This window comes from Octopus sinensis, linkage group LG25 (genome assembly GCF_006345805.1).
Source record: "Octopus sinensis linkage group LG25, ASM634580v1, whole genome shotgun sequence".
NCBI lineage: Eukaryota > Metazoa > Mollusca > Cephalopoda > Octopoda > Octopodidae > Octopus > Octopus sinensis.
Window position 1 is genome coordinate 19,303,603 of NC_043021.1, and position 22,008 is coordinate 19,325,610.

General features: G+C 43.0%; 1 protein-coding gene across 1 annotated transcript in view; it reads left to right on the plus strand.

Annotated features, from left to right (window-relative positions):
- LOC115224527 overlaps positions 1–22,008 on the plus strand; it is a 46,081-nt gene that overhangs the window by 8,159 nt on the left and 15,914 nt on the right. The window contains exons 4-12 of the mRNA XM_029795437.2: positions 4,287–4,445; positions 6,213–6,344; positions 8,111–8,322; positions 10,652–10,770; positions 11,587–11,756; positions 14,276–14,482; positions 15,104–15,308; positions 16,933–17,024; positions 18,635–21,248. Coding sequence (XP_029651297.2) covers positions 4,287–4,445; positions 6,213–6,344; positions 8,111–8,322; positions 10,652–10,770; positions 11,587–11,756; positions 14,276–14,482; positions 15,104–15,308; positions 16,933–17,024; positions 18,635–21,248 — 3,910 coding nt within the window. The remainder of the gene's footprint in view (positions 1–4,286; positions 4,446–6,212; positions 6,345–8,110; positions 8,323–10,651; positions 10,771–11,586; positions 11,757–14,275; positions 14,483–15,103; positions 15,309–16,932; positions 17,025–18,634; positions 21,249–22,008) is intronic.

Here is a 22,008-nt window from a genome sequence, read left to right on the forward strand (position 1 = left end):
GGGCACAAGGCCTGTAATATGGCAGGAGGGGACTAGTCAATTACATCACTGGTACTTAATTTACAATCCAGTTAAATTCACTAAATAATAGAACCAGTGCCCTAGGGAGGTTTCTGATACTCAATGGCACAATGGAGCCAATGCCATACCATTCCTGACACTCCATACAGAAATGAGGACAGGTGCCTTTATTAAACAGTGGAACCTTAATGTTAAAATCAGGCCAAAGTGAAAAAAGATTGGTCAACAAGAATAGATCGGTCATTAGAGCAGAATTACTGGGAAAGTGTTATATATATATATATATATTATATATAAAATATAATATAATATATATATATATATATATATAGAAGACCAGGCAGCTGAGAAGACCAGGCAGGACAAGTGAGCCCAGCCCACTTATGAATGCCTTTCCTCCCTTGGACACAAAGACCTGTTGAGGCAAGCAAAGTCGATATAGAACCTCATCCGACGACAGACACCCGTGCCAACCCCCCCATGCTTGCGAAGACATGTTGGGGCAAGCGAAATCGAAATCGAAACCGAATTGAACCAGCCAGGATCCCTGGCCTGGTGGTACGTAAAAAGCACTATCCGACTCGTGGCCGTGGCACGTAAAATACTCCAATGCGACCGTACGACAGGCACCCATGCCAACCCCCTTTGCTTGTGAAGACATGTTGGGGCAAGCGAAATCGAATTGAACCAGCCAGGATCCCTGGTCTGGTGGTACGTAAAAAGCACTATCCGACTCGTGGCCGTGGCACGTAAAATACTCCAATGCGACCGTACGACAGGCACCCATGCCAACGCCCTTTGCTTGTGAAGACATGTTGGGGCAAGCGAAATCGAATTGAACCAGCCAGGATCCCTGGTCTGGTGGTACGTAAAAAGCACTATCCGACTCGTGGCCGATGCCAGCACCGCCTCGACTGGCTTCCGTGCCGGTGGCACATAAAATATACCAATCTGACCGTGGCCGTTGCCAGCCTCGCCTGGCACGTAAAAAGCACCCACTACACTCACGGAGTGGTTGGCGTTAGGAAGGGCATCCAGCTGTAGAAACATTGCCAGATTAGACTGGAGCCTGGTGCAGCCTTCTGGCTTCCCAGAACCCCGGTCGAACCGTCCAACCCATGCTAGCATGGAGAACGGACGTTAAACGATGATGATGATGATATATAGGCGCAGGAATGGGTAGTGGTAAGTAGCTTGCTTACCAACCACACGGTTCTGGGTTCAGTCCCACTGCGTGACACCTTGGGCAAGTGTCTTCTACTATAGCCTCGGGCTGACCAAAGCCTTGTGAGTGAATTTGGTAGACGGAAACTGAAAGAAGCCTGTCGTATATATATTTATATTATATATATATATATATGTATGTATATGTGTGTGCGTGTTTGTGTGTCTGTGTTTGTCTCCCCAACATCGCTTGATGCTGGTATGTTTACATCCCCGTTACTTAGCGGTTCGGCAAAAGAGGCCGATAGAATAAGTACCAGGCTTACAAAGAATGGCCGCAGTCAAATGACTGAAACAAGTAAAAGAGTAAAAGAGTAAGAGTATATATATATATATATATATATATATATATATATATATATATATATATATATATATATAAACAATTGCAGCGTGGAAGGTGTTTATAAGCCATTTAAGAAACACACAAAGACCGTTAGATTCACTTCAACATCTAAATTTAATTTGCCAAAATATTTTCGTCAAAATTCCGTGCTGCATCATGGAATTTTGTCAGTGAACAGGTCGTGGTCTCAAGGAAACGAAAATCTTTTGGCAAATCAAATTTAAATGTTGAAGTGAATCTAACGGTTTTTGTGTATTTCTTAAAAGTTGACCTTGGCGGAATTTGAACTCAGAACGTAGACAGACAAAATACCGCTAAGCATTTTGCCTGGCATGATAATGTTTCTGCCACCTCGCCTCCTTTTTTCAAATGTATAATAATGTCCCAAGGATTTTCTATTTCTTATTCTACAATATATATATATATATATATATATATATTGGTGAGGAGACAGACACACACACACACGACGGGCTTCTTTCAGTTTCTGTCTACCAAATCCACTCACAATTGGATCTCCCTATTTGCTCGTTAGGCCTCTCTGAGTCTAAAGGGTTTTTTCCCCCCTTTGATTAAAGGGAGATAACCCGTACTCATTAACGTTTTTTTCGTATTCCTCGAGTTCTAAGCTTTTCCTCACATCTGCGATGTAGATATTTTATAATTTTGTATTCATATATAGAGTCTGACGAGCTGTCCACAAGGCTTTGGCTTTGTAGGTTCAAAATTTTGGGTAACTCTATATAAAATTTTGTTGTAATATATGTGTTTATATATCATCATCATTATCTGCTTTCCATGCTAGCATAGGTCAGACGATTTGACTGAGGACTGGTGAACCAGATGGCTGCACCAGGCTCCAATCTGATCTGGCAGAGTTTCTACAGGTGGATGCCCTTCCTAATGCCAACCACTCCAAGAGTGTAGTGGGTGCTTTTACGTGTCACTGGCATGAGGGCCAGTCAGGCGGCCATGCTCAAATGGTGTTTTTTTACATGCTGTATATATATATTATCATCATCATATGTCCGTTTTCCATGCTAGCATGGGTTGGACGGTTCGACCAGGGGTCTGAGAAGCCAGGAGGCTGCACCATTCTCCAGTCTGATCTGGCAGTGTTTTTACAGCTGGATGCCCTTCCTAACACCAACCACTCTGAGTGTAGTGGGTGCTTTTTACGTGCCACCAGCGCAGGGACCAGGGGAGGCTGACAACGGCCATGATCAGTTGGTGCCTTTTACATGCCACCGGCAGGAGTATCACAACGACAATTCCATTTGATTTTTTATTTTGATGTTGAAGTACTTGACTCAATAGGTCTCCTCAAGCACAGCAATATATATATATATATATATATATATATATATATATATATATGTATGTATGTGTGTGTGGTGTGTGTGTGTGGTGAATGAAAGATGGAATACACAAGAATTTATTATTAATCACGACACTTGCCCAAAGTGTCTCACAGTGGGACTGAACCTGGAACCAAGTGGTTGGGGATCAAACTTCTTCCATACAGCCTCTTAATATATATAATATATATATATATATATATATATGTGTGGTCAGGTTGGAAGAGAGATCAAAAGAAAAATACCACGAAAACTATCACCACCACAACAACCCTCCTCTTCTCAGGCGCCGCCGATCAACCCCGTCCCCCCCCACATCTCCTTCCCAGTTTTCAGAGTTGGCACTATCAATGTTGGTACATTGACAGGCAAGTCTAGTGAGATTGTAGAGATGCTAGAGAGAAGACAGGTTGATGTAATCCCTGGAGATATGCTGTGACTACAAAGACCCGGGCTGCTTTCTGCAGCAATTCACATACCCCCTACCCATTCTAAGTACCCCGGATCCCCAAAGTATCCTGGATCCCCAAAGTACCCCGATCCCCAAAGTACCCCGGACCTCGTTGCCCCCCGTGCCGCTGACACGTTAAAATGCTCGAACCGATCGTGACGATGCCGGACCCTCCGCCCCTGTGCAGGTGGCACGTAAAAAGCACCCAATCCACTCACGGAGTGGTGGCGTTAGGAAGGGCATCCAGCCGTAGAAACTCTGCCAGATTCAGATGGAGCCTGGTGCGGCCCCTGGCTTCCCAGACCCGGTCGAACCGTCCAACCCGTGCTAGCGCGGAAAGCGGACGTTAAACGATGATGATGATGATGATTATATAATATGTTCTGTCTGTCTGTCTGTGTGTCTGCTAGGATTTTGGGCATCCTCCATCCGATTGCGCTCAAATTTGATCTGTAGATACCGACAGTATCAGGGCGTGTATAAGTCTTGAAAAAATTACAAAGTTCAATTCCAGGTGAGAATGCAATCGATAAAGCCGTGGGAACGTGCATTTGTATGCGCAAGTACATCAGCTGTTGCGATGTACTTACTGTTACTTTAAACTCTTTGGTTGCATATTTGTGTGAATAAAATCGTTTTTCTTTGGAATAAAAAAAAGTCTATCGTTATTTCTTCTTTTGCTGGTGTCTCAAATTTAGGTTAAATCAATGTTTCTTAAAGGGGAGGCCTATGGGACGGTCGGACAAGTTGTTTTGAGAAAATTTGGTTTAAATGTTTGACAACTGAGCACCGTCCATTGGACAGGGGTGTGTTTTGCTTGTATATATATATATATATATATATATATATATATATCTTTAATATGAAATTATACTTTTGTTTTCAGATGGTGCAAGAGGTGTTGACAAATCTGTTGATTTCCCATGTGGCCATAAGAATGGAGGAGAGTCCTGATGTGAAGATCTACTCAAACGAGCGTAAAGTCGAAAAGATTGTCGTGCCCCTGGGATCAGAAATTGATGCGATCGATAAGAAATATGTTGAGGTTTGAATCAGAGATTTTCTTTTGCTCTCCATTTTTCTTTTTTTTATGTAAAGGAGGGGTTGACAATAAAGCCACGTAATTATGAAGCAAACTTTGGAAGTGTGGGGATCGGTCCATCTTCCATGCATGGATAGGATGGTTCACAGGAGGTGGCCGGGTAGTAAAAATGACCCTATGCTATTCTGTCTGTTTTGGCAGGGTTTTTATGGCTGGATGCCCTTCCTAACACCAACCACTCCACAGAGTGGACTTAGTGCTTATTATGTGTCACTAGCATAAGTGAGGTTAGTTTTGGTGTGATTGTTACAGCTGGATGCCCTTCCAAATGCTAACCACTTTATAGTGTGGACTGGGTGCTTTTTATGTGGCACCAGCACTGGCAGGGTCACCAAGTACCTCGCAAGCCAAGGGATTATGAGAAGTGCAGGGGCATTTGAGGAGGGGGAACTTGAAGGTTACTCGGGTGGTTTCCTATTAGAGGAAACTTTGGGAAGGATGTGAAATGGAATATCAGAAGGCTTAATTACGGTTGTGTCTCAGAAGGCTTAATCAAGGTGATATTTCACATCAGTGAAAAACAACAAGATGTTACTAAAATATATTTGATTTATTTTATCATATGTGGACAAGAGATGACTAATGGCTCTGTGTGTGTGTGTGTGTGTGTGAATCAGATTTATAATTTACTTTTGTGCTAAAACCATTTGGGTTAATATAAGTTATATAGTAGTAGTGAAGGCGCATGGCTCAGTGGTTAGAGTGTTGAGCTTACGATTGTGAGGTTGTGAGTTCGAATCCCGGACCAGGCTGCATGTTGTGTTTTTGAGCAAGACACTTTATTTCACGTTGCTCCAGTTGACTCAGCTGTAGAAATGAGTTGCGACGTCATTGGTGCCAAGCTATATCGGCCCCTTTGCCTTTTCCTTGGATAACACTGGGGGCGTGGAAAGGGGAGGCTGGTATGCATGGGTGATTCTGGTCTTCCATAAACAACCTTGCCCGGACTTGTACCTGGGAGGATAACTTTCTAGATGCAATCCCATGGTCAGTCATGACTGAAGGGAGTCTCAGTAGTGGAGCATAGTTGGTGGAAACACATCAGAATTTCTCAATATAGCTGCAGGTGTTGACAGTTCACCAGTTGGTCACTGACTAACTAAAAAAGTATAGTTCTCTCTAAGGCTGAGAACCGTCTGGCTGATATTACTGTGCCTTAGCTCTGATTGGTTGGCTGCCTTAGCACTACTGTGCTACTACGGGGGTTTGCGCTAGCTTATCTGATTCACTACAAACTCTTGTCAGAGGATGAAATATCTCTCTTTACTTGTTTCAGTCATTTGACCGTGGCTATGCTGGAGCGCTGCCTTTAGTCGAGGAAATTGACCGCAGGACTTATTCTTTGTAAGCCTAGTACATAGTCTATCAGTCTCTTTTGCCGAACCGCTAAGTTACGGGGGATGTAAACACACCAGCATTGGTTGTCAAGCGATGTTGGGGGGACAAACACAGACACACAAACATATACACACACACACATATATATATATATATATATATATATATATATATATATATATGATGGGCTTCTTTTAGTTTCCGTCTACCAAATCCACTTACAAGGCTTTGGTCAGCCTGAGGCTATAGTAGAAGACACTTGCCCAAGGTGCCATGTAGTTGGACTGAACACAGAACCATGTGGTTGGTAAACAAGCTACTTACCACACAGGCACTCCTGCATCTATCTATTAACGTTTGTTCTATTCCCAGGTCCTGGAATCAGTGATGCACCGGTTGATGTGTCGAAAGTTGCTCTACCGAGTCACTGCTCAAACTGTGTCCAAGTTTACTGTACTCAAGGCTCGGGATGCTTTCAGACAGAAACCTCCTCAAAACCTCTCGGTAAGCCTTCTATTCTTTATACACATGAACCTGTATTTTAGACATACATATCTGTCTGTTTGTCTGTCTATATAAATATAAATGTATCTCTGAATGTTTGTATCAGGTTGAGTAAAAAGTAAGCAACGTTTTGAACCATGAAGAATTTGTACTGGATTTTTGCTGAGTTTTGAATTTTTTTTAAAGCATTTTTTTGCAATTGCCTGATAATACAGACATAGACTTGCCTAATCTATATCATCATCATCATCGTGTAACGTCCGTTCTCCATGCTAGCATGGGTTGGACGGTTCGACTGGGGATCTGGGGAGCCAGAAGGCTGCACCAGGCTCCGGTCTTATCTGGCAATGTTTCTACAGCTGGATGCCCTTCCTAACGCCAATCACTCCGTGAGTGTAGTGGGTGCTTTTTACGTGCCACCTGCACTGGTGCCAGGCGAGGCTGGCATCGGCCACGGTCGGATTGGTGCATTTTACGTGCCACTGGCACGGAAGCCAGTCGAGGTGGCACTGGCTTCGGCCACGATTCGGATGGTGCTTTTTACGTACCACCGAAATGTGTGTGTGTGTATTTGTATAAGTATTAATGTATATATATAGTTGTACATGTTCGAATGTTAACTCAGAACAACACTAAAGTGACATGACTAGGACACAGCAAACTGGTTTTGTCTGATATTTTACCAATTCTGTTTTCTATTCTTCTAATTGTAATAACAATAAAGTTCTACCAGTGGAGGTGATCTTGGGTCAGATGATGAAAGGTTAGAGTGTGAGAGAGAGGCAGGAACAGATGTTTTGCTGTAGAGGAGTTCCATGGTTACTCAGCCAGAGAAAGGGAGAGATAGAGAGAGGGGAAGAGAAAGAGAGAGAAAAAGAGCGAGGGTTAGCTAGAATGAGGGCAGAAACGGTTACCTAGAGAGAGAAGAAATGGGAGTTATCTGATTCTGCCCTCATTCTTCATTCATTCATTGTTCGACTGTGGTCGAGACAATGGAATTTACTATTCTACGCCAGACTTCACAGTCCATCATAGCATTACGGAGGTCCTGTTGCTGGATGCCTGTATCCCTGGAGATTACATCAGGGTAGGAGAGTGTGCACCCTCTGGTATCGCGAGCAGATGGCTTCCAGAGGAGAAGAGTAGAAATTACCTCGTTTTCAGCTCTACAACAATGTCCAGCAAACTGGACTCTTCTGCCGTTCACAAGAGATGATACAGGTGCTAGTTTCCCATATATTTGTACTTTGATTGGATGACGCTTCCACGAGAGATTTTGAGCTCTCATAAGGAGGCAAGTGTAAGTTCCATCCAACCGCCTCTTGAGCTTCTTTGATAACGTCCAGGTTTCTGAGCCATATAGTAGAACTGGTTCGACCTGTGGCTTTGAAGATTTTAAGTTTGAAATCTCTATTTAGATTTGATGACCAGATCTTATGCATATCATTACAGGCTGACCAGGCCATACCCTTTCTAGTTAGAAAATCTTTTTGGCATTAGGAAGGGCATCCAGCTGTAGAAACACTGCCAGATCAGACTGGGCCTGGCGCAGCCTTCTGGCTTCCCAGACCCCAGTTGAACCGTCCAACCCATGCTAGCATGGAAAATGGACGTTAAACGATGATGATGATGATGATATATATGACCCAAGATATTTGTAATCAGAAACCATATTTAAGAGCGTATTGTTGCCCTCATTCTTGTTAAGTATGTAACGGAAAACTGTAAGGCATTTTATGGTGTGTTGCTGTCTCTTCTGTTTGCAGCCCAGCATGATGGGGAGTATTGAGGGAGACTTTGGTCTGTTAATAAGTCTTTGCCATGGCCACGAGTTGCTACAGCTCCACGGTCTACGTTCCTTCTACCAGTATATAGCCAATATGATGGACACCGGCAGTGGCAGGTCACGACAGGAGCTTTTCAAGAATCCAGCATTTGTTGAGATTTACGAACAACTTCAGAAAGAATATGGAGGACAGTGAGATATCTTTTTTTTATAGTTCTTCTTTATACACGTCATGCTTTCATAGTTTTTATTTTCACAATGCACATACACACATATGCATGTACATACATCATGCACTCAAGCCCAAGCACACACACATGTCTCACACATATACATATGCACATATGCTTCCCAACCATGCAGCCTTGGGTTCAGTTCCACTGCACTGCACCTTGGGCCCGTGTCTTCTGCTATAGCTCCCAGGGACAACCAAAGCCTTGTGAGTGGATTTGGTACTCAGAAACAGAAAATTGCTTGTATATAATATGAGTGTGTGTGTGTGTATATATCATAGAGCATCCAGCTGTAGAAACTTTGCTAGATCAGATTGAGCTTGGTGCAGCCTCTGGCTCACCAGTCCTCAGTCAAACCGTCCAACCCATGCCAGCATGGAAAGTGGATGTTAAATGATGATGATATATATATATATGTATGTATGTATCATCTATGTAGGTGCAGGCATGGTTGTGTGTTAAGAAGCTTGTTTCGCAGTCACATGGTTCCCAGGCGGTTCTAGCAATGGCCATGCTCAAAAGGTGGTTTTACGTGCTACCTGCATGGGACCAGTCCGGTGGCACTGGTAACAACCACACTCAAATGTTCTTTTTCATGTACCACCGACACATGTGCAGGTAAAGCGACACTGGCAACGATTTCGCTTGAACAGTGCTTTTCACGTGTCACTGGCACAGGACCCAGTCCGTGGCCCTGGCAACAGTCACACTCGGATGTGCTTTTAATGTTCCACTGGCACTAGGCTTCTTTCAGTTTCTGTCTACCAAATCCACTCACAAGGCTTTGGTCAGCCTGAGGCTATAGGGATATAGTAAGAGACACTTGCCAAGGGTGCCATGCAAAGGGACTGAAACTGGAATCATGCGGTTGGTATATATATATATATATATATATATATATATGTATATATATATATATATATATACACTCACACAATGGGCTTCTTTCAGTTTCTTCTTGATTGCCCACAAGGGGCTAAACATAGAGGGAACAAACAAGGACAGACAGAGGGATTAAGTCGATTACATCAACCCCAGTGCGTAACTGGTACTTAATTTATTGACCCCGAAAGGATGAAAGGCAAAGTTGGCCTCGGCGGAATTTGAACTCAGAGCGTAACAGCAGATGGAATACCGCTAAGCATTTTGCCCGGCATGCTAATGTTTCTGCCAGCATGCCACCTTCTTTCAGTTTCTGTCTACCAAATCCACTCACAAGGCTTTGGTTGATCTGAGGCTATAGTAGAAGACAATTGCCCAAGGTTGACATGCAGTGGGACTGAACCTGGAGCCATGTGGTTGGTAAGCAAGCTTCTTATCACACAGCCACACGTACGTCTACATAGATGATTCAAGGACCCAGCATGGCCGCAGTCTAAAGCCTGAAACAATTAAAAGAGAAAAGATGTATGTGTGTGTGCATGCATGTGTTTGTGTGTGTGTTGTGTGTGTGTGTGTGTGTGTGTGTGTGTGTGTGTACCTTTGATGTTATGTGATTGCTGTAAGCATCACTCTCACACAAGCGGGGCCCATTTTTCTGTCTCTCATGAAAAACTGTTTCCGCTTTGGGCAAATATTACCTTGCTTGGAAACAGGTGATAATTAGCAACTGGAAGGGCTTTGAAAGTAAACCTTAAAGCGATGACGACAACAACAACAATGATGATGATGATGATGATGATGACGGCGATGATGGTGGCAGTGGCTGCTGGTGCAGCCTTGTTTGTTTGTTGAGCGAAGCGGTCTTCGTCCCGTTTGTAGTGGGAGAAGTCCGAAACGTGGTCCTTTGCTATTCGTAAGACCCGCAGAAGAGAAAGCAGGTCAACCCCCCCGACACCGAGAGCATTGACGGATGGATGAATGTGCATCCATGCTCAGCGGATGCGTAGGAAGTCGGGGACAAGAAACAGGAAGGAAGAGTGAGAGAAAGTTGGGGCGAAAGAGTACAACAGGGGTTGCCACCACCCCCTGCCGGAGCCTCGTGGAGCTTTAGGTGTTTTCGCTCAATAAACACACACACAACGCCTGGTCTGGGAATCGAAACCGCGATCCTCCGACCGCGAGTCTGCTGCCCTAACCATTGGGCCATTGCACCTCCATTTGCTGCTGCTGTGGTTGTGGCTACAACTTTACCCATCTCTGACTTTACCGAAGTTCCCTCAGCTGCCCCCATTCAGACCAGAATTTCAGGTCTTTCATCCTCCCACACATTCACAGACATTAATTAGTTTGAAGACTTGTTCTAAACGAGTGAATATGTTTGTTGACCATTTCTTCTTTCTCTGCAGGAATATATCTTTCACCCAAATGTCAACACAGCAGAAGGCCGTTCCCTATGTCCTTGGTCATCCCAAGTTAGAAAAGTTGTTGGAAATTGTGGTCAGTCATTTCAAGAATTTCCAAAAAGGTATGACACATACACAAAAACAAATGATTAGAATTTAAAATTTCTTTCCACTTTATCTTTTACAGTGTGTGTGTGTGTCTCTCTCTCTCTCCTCTCACTTCCACTCTCTTTCTATGACTTCCACTCCCTCTTTCTCACTTCCACTCTCTCTCTATGACTTCCACTTCCACTCCCTCTTACTTCCACTCTCCCACTTCCACTCCCTCTTACTTCCACTCTCTCTCACTTCCACTCCGTCTTTCTCACTCCCACTCTCTCTATGACTTCCACTCTCCCTCTCACTTCCACTCCCTCTTACTTCCAATCTCTTTCACTTCCACTCTCCCTCACTTCCACTCCCTCTCACTTTCACTCTCTCTATGACTTCCACTCTCTCTCTCTCTCACACTTCCACTTTCTCTCTCCCACTTCCACTCCCTCTTTCTCACTTCCACTCTCTCTTTCTGACTTCCACTCTCTCTTTCTCACTTCCACTCTCTCTCCCACTTCCACTGTCTCTGCCACTCCCTCCAATTCTTACTCTCTCTTTTGTTTCCCCCTTTTGCTAACTCTCATGGTACCCCTCTCTAACACATTCTTTCCTATCTACTACTCTCTCTCTCACTATCACTCTTTCCTCTCTCCTTTTACCTTTCACTCTCCCCTCTAATTCTCACTCTTTCCTATCTATCAACTCTCATTCTCTCTCTCTCTCTCTCAAACTCTCACTCTTCTGTCTCCTACCTCTCACACTTACTCCCACTAACTCTTACTCACAGCCACTCTCTCTCTCTCTCTCTCTCTCTCTCATTCTCTCTCTTGTTGCCTCTTCTTCAGAGAATGATAACCTGGAGACCCGTGTGATGATTTTCTCTCAGTACCGAAACAGCGTGACTGACATTGCTGATATGTTGAAACGAGAGCGACCCCTAATTAAAGCAATGAGTTTCATTGGTCAGTCTGTTGGCAAGAACACGAAGGGATTCACGCAAAAGGAACAAATTAAGGTAAGATAATCCTTTAAACCAGTGGATCTCAACTGGGGTCCATATGACTGCTTTTGGGCATCCATATGGCCCTTGGGTCTCCACAAGGTCCTTAGGGGTCTATATAAGATTTTGTTATCTGTAATAAATTTGCTATACTTCTACAGTTCACGAAATCATCATCATCATCATCATCGTTTAACGTCCGTTTTCCGCGCTAGCACGGGTTGGAAGAATATTTTAACAATTTTTTAAAATACAATATTTAATTTAAAAAAACCATCATCGTTGCCAGAGCAGCCAACTGGCTTCCGTGCCAGTGGCACGTAAAAGGGCATCATTCGAGCGTGATCGTTACCAAAGTCGCCTTACTGGCACCTGTGCTGGTGGCATGTGTAAAAGGATTCGAGCGAATCCGTAGCCAGTACCGCCTGACTGACCCCCGTGCCGGTGGCATTTAAAAAGCACCCACTACACTCTCGGAGTGGTTGGCATTAGGAAGGGCATCCAGCTGTAGAAACTCTGTCAAATCAAGATTGTAGCCTGGTGCAACATTCTGGTTCGCCAGCCCTCAGTCAAAATCGTCCAACCCCTGCTAGCATGGAAAGCGGACGTTAATGATGATCATCATTTAGTGTCTGCTTTCCATGCTGACAGGGGTTAGACAGTTTGATTGGAACTGGTAAGCCAGAGAGCTGTGCTGGGTTCCAGTCTGTTTCGGCTTGGTTTCTGCAGCTGGATGCTCTTCCTGACACCAACCACTCCATAGAGTGTAGTGGGTGCTTTTTATGTTTTACCTGCATGGGTGCTTTTCCATGTCACCAGCACCAGCCACAACTACAATTTCATCTGGCTTGACGAGTCTTCTCAAGCACACAGCAAATCACTAAAGGTCTTGATCATTTGTCATTGCCTCCGTGTCTCCCAACATTCGAAGATCATGCTTCACCACCTCATCCTCTGTCTTCCTGGGTCTACATCTTCCACACATTCCCTCCACAGTTAGCGATCAGCACTTCTTTATGCAGCTGTCCTCGTCCATACACATCATATGACCATACCAGCACAGTCTTCTCTCTTGCACATCACATCCGAAGCCTCTTATGCCCAACTTTTCTTTCAAGATGCTTACACTCTGTTATACAAATATAATGAAAATCCAAATCAAAATTGAAATCGATCAACATCAATGGAAATTGCAGCTGTGATACCAGTGCCGGTGGTACGTAAGAGAACCATCCGAACATGGCCATTGCCAGTTCCACCCCGACTGGCCTCCGTGCTGGTGGCACATAAAAAGCACCATCTGATCGTGGCCATTTGCCAGCCGCGTCTGGCACCTGTGCCGGTGGCATGTAAAAAGCGCCCACTACACTCACGGAGTGGTTGGCGTTAGGAAGGGCATCCAGCTGTAGAAACATTGCCAGATCAGACTGGTGCAGCCTTCTGGCTTCCCAGACCCCAGTTGAACCGTCCAACCCATGCTAGCATGGAAAGCGGATGCTAAACGATGATGATGATGATGATGATATGATAATGTGTCTTGAATGGCACAACAATGCAGAGTAGACTATAATCATCATCATCATCATCGTCGTGAGGGTTGGCAACGGGAAGGGCATCTAGCTGTAGGAAATTCACTTCAGCAAATTCCCTTTGACCCATGCAAGTATAGAAAAGGGGACATTAAAATGATAATGTTGATGCTCACAACTCTTGCTATGTGCAATGTCTATCTAGCACCACTTGCAAAAATAATTTCTCTCTTCTCAACAAAGGGTTCCTTAATGAAGCATTAGATTTCTTATTTCTTTACTGTCCACAAGGGGCTAAACACAGAGGGGACAAACAAGGACAGATAAAGGGATTAAGTCGATTACATCAACCCTAGTGCATAAATGGTACTTATTTAATCGACCCTGAAAGGATGACAGGCTAAGTCGACCTTGGCGGAATTTGAACTCAGAGCGTAATGGCAGACGAAATAAAAATATATTTCTTTATTGCCCACAAAGGGCTAAACACAGAGAGAACAAACAAGGACAGACATAGGTATTAAGTCGATTACATTGACCCCATTGAGTAACTGGTACTTATTTAATCGACCCCGAAAGGATGAAAGGCTAAGTCGACCTCGGCAGAATTTGAACTCAGAACGTAGCGGCAGACAAAATACCTATTTCTTTATTACCCACAAGGGGCTAAACACAGAGGGGACAAACAAGGACAGACATAGGTATTAAGTCGATTAATCGACCCCAGTGCGTAACTGGTACTTAATTTATCGACCCCGAAAGGATGAAAGGCAAAGTCGATCTCGGCGGAATTTGAACTCAGAACGTAGCGGCAGACGAAATACCGCTAAGCATTTCACCTAGCATGCTAACGTTTCTGCCAGCTGGCCGCCTAAGCAATAGATTTCTATTCTTCATCACAGCAAAACAATTCATTCCACTGTATTAAATTTCTGTTAACGATATGTTGTTGTTGCTTTTGAAATTTTAATTTTCCATCTTGTCACTGATAATTTTACACTTCAGGTGATGAAAGAGTTCCGAGAGGGGGGTTATAACACCTTGATTGCGACATGCATTGGAGAAGAAGGTCTGGACATTGGAGATGTGGACCTTATAATATGCTTCGACACATGCAAAAGCCCCGTTCGTTTTGTCCAAAGAATGGGGAGAACAGGACGGAAGCGAGATGGAAAAATCATAATGCTGATCACGAAAGGCAAAGAAGAGCAAGTGAGTACCTTCATCTTTCTTATATTTCTACCTTTAATATGTAAGGGTATGTACCCTCTCTCTCTTTCGGAGAGGCACTGAGCAGCTATACGCACACATACACACACGGCAGTAACTACCGCCTACCGAATTCAATCACAAAGCTCCGGTCTCTTTTTTGCCGAGCCGCTAAGTTACGGGAATGTAAACACACCAGCATCGGTTGTCAAGTGATGTTGGGGGAACAAGCACAGATACACAAACACATACACACACACATACATGCATATATATATATATATATATATATATATATATATATATATATATATATATATGATGGGCTTCTTTCAGTTTCCGTCTACCAAATCCACTCACAAGGCTTTGTTCAGCCCGAGGCTATAGTAGAGGACATTTGCCCAAGCTGCCACACAATGGGACTAAACCTGTAACCATGTGGTTGGTAAGCAAGCTACTTACCACACAGCCACTCCTGCAACTATCTACTGTCTGTCTACCAATCCTTCTGTCTACTAATTTCATTCACCATCTTCACATATGTGTTTCTGTGTATGTTTGTATGCATTATGTGTGTGTGTCTGTGATATAACTGATATATTGCCATCCTTTTTATCTCACCAGATGTACAACCAAGCTCGCTATCAATGGAATAGTCTCAATAAGTCTCTCAGCAACAAACGTGGACAACTGGTCTTTTATAATCACCAACCGATCATCTTTCCAGAAGGTTTGGTGCCTCGCTGTCACAAAACCAATATTGTTGTCAAAGAGTCATTCCAGAGTATACACGGTCCAAAGGAGAAGAAACTGAAGAAATCATCCCTGAGTGAGTATTTTTGATTATATATAGGTGCAGGAGTGGCTGTGTGGTAAGTAGCTTCCTTACCAACCACAAGGTTCTGGGTTCAGTCCCACTGCACGGCACCTTGGGCAATAGCCTTGGGCCGACCAAAGCCTTATGAGTAGATTTGGTAGACGGAAACTGAAAGAAGTCCATTGTGTATATATATATATGTATGTATGTATGTGTGTATGTATGTTTGTGTGTCTGTGCTTGTTCCCCCAACATCGCTTGACAACTGATGCTGGTGTGTTTACGTCCCCATAACTTAGCGGTTCAGCAAAAGAGACCAATAGAATAAGTACTAGGCTTATAAAGAATAAGTCCTGGGGTCGATTTTCTCGACTAAAGTCGGTGCTCCAGCATGGCCACAGTCAAATGACTGAAACAAGTAAAAGAGAAAAAAGAGAGAGCCACGGGCTAAAATCTGCCTCGCTCCATCACTGCAGCTATCTCTCAGCCTCCATGCCATCATTAAGTCTATACCAGGCTTGGGCAATCTTTTTCAAGAAGGGGGCTGCATGAAACATGGTTCATCATCAGGTGGGCCACATCATCTCTCTCTATATAAACGGCAGTTTGTCTGTCTGTGTGTCTGTCAGGTTGTACCCTCACCCTGACCACAGCTTTCAACCAATTCTGATGAAACTTGACACACACATAGCCCAATGTCATAATTCAAACCTAACGCAGCGAAAATTTTGAAAAGTTCCCCCAGTTCTGAAAAGAATCGATAAATTCGACATGGGGTCGAGAATCTAAGCTTTTTATATGCAACACATTTTCTGTTGTAGTTTTCGCAACTTGCAATCGATTTTCACCAAACTCATGGTGAAGCTTAATGTTACCCTAAGAAACTTAATTCTGACGTTAGTTTTCCATGCAATACCTTACCATCAGAAAAAATCGATAAAATCATGCCATTTTGGGAAATCGCGTTCAAATTCAAGATGACATTTTCGACAATATCTTTCACAAATTGGCAGGAAATTAGAGGGAAAGGACTAGATTGGGATTAGTCGTTGCCTACTAGGGGCTCTTACATACCCGGGCAACGCCGGGCTATGCTGCTAGTCATCAATAACAGTAGTAGTAGTTGTAATAATAACCATAGTAGTAGTAATAGTAATGGTATTAGTTGTAGTAGTAGTTTGGGATCTTTTCGGTTTGAACGGCAGTTTTTTCTAGCAGTGTCATATGAAATTGTCACCCATAATTATGACCCTAGAATCGATCTATTGCATTTCAATCTCTTTTAGGGTTAGGGTTGGGGAAAGGGTATCTTTTTTTGCTTCACAAGTGTAAATAAACCCAATCTGTTTCTTAAACGAGGGACATATTCATACGGCACAGAATGTTTTTTAACTCAATAGACGTCAGTGATTGGTTGAAATTGCAGAAATTGAAGAAAAAAAAACCCAAATATATTACAAACTATAGAATTTTCTCAATAAAGCCAAGAGAAAAAGATGTTTTATAAACACATTCTACCAGTTATACGAAGTTTAAAATTTTTTAGTTACCTAGAAATTATGTTAAAAGCTGCCGTTCAAACCAAAAAGATCCATAGTTTGTAATTAGTAAGTGTTGCTATTCTTGTTTATTGCAGAGAAGCAGAAGACAACAAGGTCCAAGAAAGGCAACCAAGATATATCTTTGTTTACGTCGCCCGTTGTACCTATGGTGGACACTTACCTTCAGGTTAGTCTGTTGTCAGAACATCACAAAAGCAATTACAGTTCTATATTTAAGAGATGTGGCACGTAAAAAACACCACTGGGGCCCGTCAGGTGGTACTGGCAATGACCTTGCTCAAATTTTTTACACATGCCAACGGCACAGGTGCCAGTAAGGTGATGCTGGTAATGATCCCGCTCGAATGGTGCCTCCTACATTCCACTGGCACGGAAGCCAGTTAGCTGCTCTGGCAATGATCACGCTCAGATTGTGCTCTTAGCACCCTACTAGCATGGGGCACAAGTGCCAGTAAGGCGAAGCTGGTAACGATCACGCTCAAATGGTGCCTTTTATGTACCACTGGCATTGAAGCCGGTTAGCCGCTCTGGCAACGATCACGCTCAGATCGTGCTCGTGCCCGTCATCAAATTTCACCTTGATTTTGATTTTGATTTCACTTGCCTCAACAGGTCTTCGCAAGCAGAGTTAAGTGTCCAAAGAAGGAAAAGGTACGTACAAGTGGGCTGGTTATGCCCCTGGCTCAGGCCACAAGGTTATAGTCTCATTTGGCTTGCCGGGTCTTCTCAAGCACAGCATATTTCCAAAGGTCTCGGTCACTAGTCATTTCCTTGGTGAGGCCTAATGTTCGAAAGTCGTGCTTCACCACTTCATCCTGGGTCTACCTCTTCCACAGGTTCCCTCAACCGCTAGGGTGTGGCACTTTTTCACACAGCTATCCTCATCCATTCTCGCTACATAACCATACCAGTGCAGTTGTCTCTCTTGCACACCACATCTGATGCTTCTTAGGTCCAACTTTTCTCTCAAGGTACTTACACTCTTTCGAGTGTGCACACTGGCATTACACATCAATCGGATCATACTGGCTTCATTCCTTGTGAGCTTACGCATGTCCTCAGCAGTCACAGCCCATGTTTCACTGCCATGTAGCATAGCTGTTTGTACACATGCGTCATACAGTCTACCTTTTATTCTGAGTGAGAGGCCCTTTGTCGCCAGCAGGGGTAAGAGCTCTCTGAACTTTGCCCAAGCTATTCTTATTCTAGCAGCTACACTTTCAGAGCCCCTACCCCCACCCCCCGCTACTGACTTGGTCACCTAGGTAACGGAAGCTATCAACTACTTCTAGTTTTTCTCCCTGGAATGTGGCGAAAGTTGTTCTCTGCGCATTGTCAGTGTTCATTGCACCCGAGCATATCTGTCACATACAAAAACTATCTTCCCAGTTAGCTTTCCTTTGATATTACTGCACCTCTTATGTGTCCATAGCTTGCAGTGGGTACATCTTATAGAGTTTCTACCTACACCTCTACAACAGATCAAGCAGGGCCATCTACCTGAAGAGATTTGTGGTTTGCCTGCCTTACTACTTATTATATATATATTGTTTGTTTGTTTTTATGTCTGTTTCTTCATGCTAGCATGGGTTAGATGAGTATATTATCGAGGTATTGATTTAGAACCAGATCCTCTTCCTGTCACTAACCTGTACCTGTTTTTCATTCATTCATACATAGATGTGTGTGTGTGTGTGCATTATTTGTATGAAAATATCAAGTTTTTCTATTCAGGCCTATAAAATATTTCATTCCAAAACCTTATTCTCATTCCAGCCAACGACAAGTGCTGCAAGCCGAGTACAGTTGGTTAACGAGCCTGGGAGGGACCGAATGTACTCTTTACTTAGTAGCAGTAGTGATGACAATGACGATGGTAACTGCGAGCGTCCGGATCTGAATGTCACAAACTTCAAAAGCAAAGAGAAATTGTGTGGCAAGAAAACCTCAAAAACTTCCGGGAAGGACTCGAAGACAGCGGAGAAAACGAAGAAGAAAAGTAAGAAGGTTGTTGGTAAGAGTAAAAATCAGATTGAGAAGATATCAACGGAGTCGAAAGAGAAGAAAAAGAAGAATAAGAATAAGAAGAAGAAAGAATCATTCTCTGGTGATGAAATATTAAATGATGAGGCTGCTGTTAGTAGCAGCCCTCGTTTTGGAATTAGTTCTTTATTAAACAAGCACAATCCTGAGTATTGTTCTGAATCTGTCTCAGACGTGTTACTGAGCAAGGAAGCAAATTCTGAGATTTCTAAGGAAGCATTAGGTAACACCAACCATTCCCTACCAGACATGCCATTATCCCCCATCATTTCATCAAATGTGCAAGGTTCATTATTGCAGACGAGCAAGGCTGAGAAATCTTTACATGGCAGTATGGTACCGGTGGCTCCTGTCTTTGAGGCTATTCCTAAATTAATCGACGATTTTCAAAACGTCCTGTCTTCACAATCACCAGATTTGGACTTAGGACACCTTACAAAGAAATGGGATAATGAATTTGAAGGACTAAAGTCTTTAAGGGCATCTGATACGGCGGCAGAAACTCCACTTAAGGGACCATTGGCAATTTCTAAAAATGTTAGTCGTAAACGAAAACTGGAAGGTGATGATGATGTTGATGAAGATGTTATGACTGAGTCTGAGAGAATTGAAAATATTTCTGTTTTTGCACCAAATATATCTGAGGAAATGGCTGAGAAAACGGTAAAATCAGACAAGCTTAAAATATCAGAGGAGAACACCTCAAAGTCAACAGCAAAATGTCACTTGAGTACTTTAAGCTTTTGTGACAAAGACTTTTTCTCGGACTCAAGTCTTTTTCTAGATGACGATTTTGATGATTTTGATGGAGTGGTCAAACTCTTGTCACCACAGCTGACCAATGCGACCAACACAAAAATCAGAACAAGCAACTCAAGAAACGCAAGTAGACTGTCCAACAGCAGCAACAGAACTAATCGTGCGGACACAAGTGGACCCTCCAATGTAATCAGCAAAATTAGTCCAAGCAATACAACTGCGTCGTCCAACAGGAGCAGCACAACAAGTCCAGTAGACACAAACAACACAGGCATCACAACAGGGACAACTAGACCTGTGGACACAAGCATCACAAATAGTCCGTCCAATACAAACAGCACGAGCTACACAACTATTTCTGCCAACACAAACATCACAACTAGACCAAATGACAAAAACAGCACAAGCATCACAACTATTTCTACCAACACAAGCATCACAACTGTGCCTTCCAACACAAACATCACAACTAGACCAAGTGACAAAAACAGCACAAGCATCACAACTGTTTCTGCCAACATAAACAACACAAGTGTGAAGCCGAATTGGGTGTTCAGACATCAGGAACCTATCAACAAGCAGGCTAATGCTGACAATAAAGTTCCTGCCAATGAGAAGAAGCTGAATCCAGATCCACCTTTGAGTGTTTCAAAACTGCCAACCTCCAAGAGTTCTTTGGAATTATGCGAAGACAACGGTGGGGAATTGGTCGATGATGGAATTTATTTTGATTTAAGTGCGGATATGTTCTCTGATTTTGATGATGATCTCAGTAAGGGAAAGAATGACAGCAACAACAGCAACAAGCCAAGAACATCAAGGAGCTTCCTAAATGATGACCGGAATCAATGTATAAGAGAAGCACCATTTTCTGGTAAAGAAACTGGCCCCTCCAAAAGGGTTTCTGGAGATGGAGGAATAAACTCCACTCTGGGATGTAAACTCTCTTCACTTATTAATTCTAACATGACTATCAAAGATTCTTCGATAAGCAATAAAATTCCTGAAGACTCTCTCAACTTTGACCTTGAATTCGACAGTGAGGACGACAACCTGTTTAAGTCAACAGACAACACTGGTCAGCAGAGTGATTTGGTCCTAGAAGACAACGATGTCCCTGAATTCAGTCTTGAATTTGACTTTGACGATGGCAGTCCACTAACGGTAAACGAGTCGTGTTCTCCACAGGGGAACCAATCAGAGACAGTATTTGGCATCAACATGAACACCACAAACAACAGCAGATCACAGTCTGAAGAGAGGAGTCAAAGCAGAAGTGGTAGTAAGACCATTCCATTCCTAAACTACTCTATTAACTCGTCACAAATGGTTGAGACAATGGTTAACGAAGGAAAAGAAGGAAAGAACTCTGGACATCTGAAGCTACCCTCATTAACTGTTGCAGAGTCACCATTTCAGTGCGCCTCTAGTAGGAGCAGTATGTCATATGGATCAAATGGAAATGTGACCCCACAGTTATGTGGAAAGGTGACCCCAGGGCTCTATGGAAAGGTGACCCCAGGGCCCTCTGGAAAGGTGACGCCAAAACCTCTTCAACAGCTCAATTCTTATTCCAATTCCTTACATGGTGAGTTTGATTTCCTTCCTTTTTCACTTGAATTTGGTTTTCTTTTACATGCACGTCCTTTGTATTGACAGCCATGCAGTATTGATGTTTGTACACAGGCATCATAGAATCAGCCTTTTCTTCTGAGAAAGAGTCCTTTTGCTACCAACAGGAGTAAAAGTTCTCTGAATTTTTCCACCCATTTCTTATTCTAGCAACTATACTTTCAGAGCATTCTGCTCCACTGCTAATTGGGTCATCTAGATAACAGAAACTATCTATTACTTGTAGGGTGCACTCTGGACATTTCACAATATCTATTTCCTCTATGCTCTCATTATTTATTGCTCCTGCCTGTCTGCCACAAACAAATTCTACTTTTTCTATTAACCTTCCACTGCCTCTCTTATGTGTTCATAGTCTGCCCTGAGTACAGTGTACTTGTAAACTAACAGATAAAAATAAAAATACATCTGTAAAGGAATTGGACAAGTGTAGTAAATATAAGGACCAGGAAATTAAAATACAAAAGATGTGGCATCTTCAATCAAAAACTGTTTTAGGTATGATAAAAAAAAAGGATGTCAGAAACATCTAGATGACATCCCAGGAGAACCATATCTCAAAGAAAGCCAAAAGATCGTGCTGACAGGTACTGCCCTCATCCTTAGAAAAACCCTATCAGTTTAAATGTTTATGTTGTATGAATATATTTCTATACTGCCCCTGCTACTTCCCCTCCTCAAGCTTTCAGTTATATTTCAACATCTCTTAATGTCTT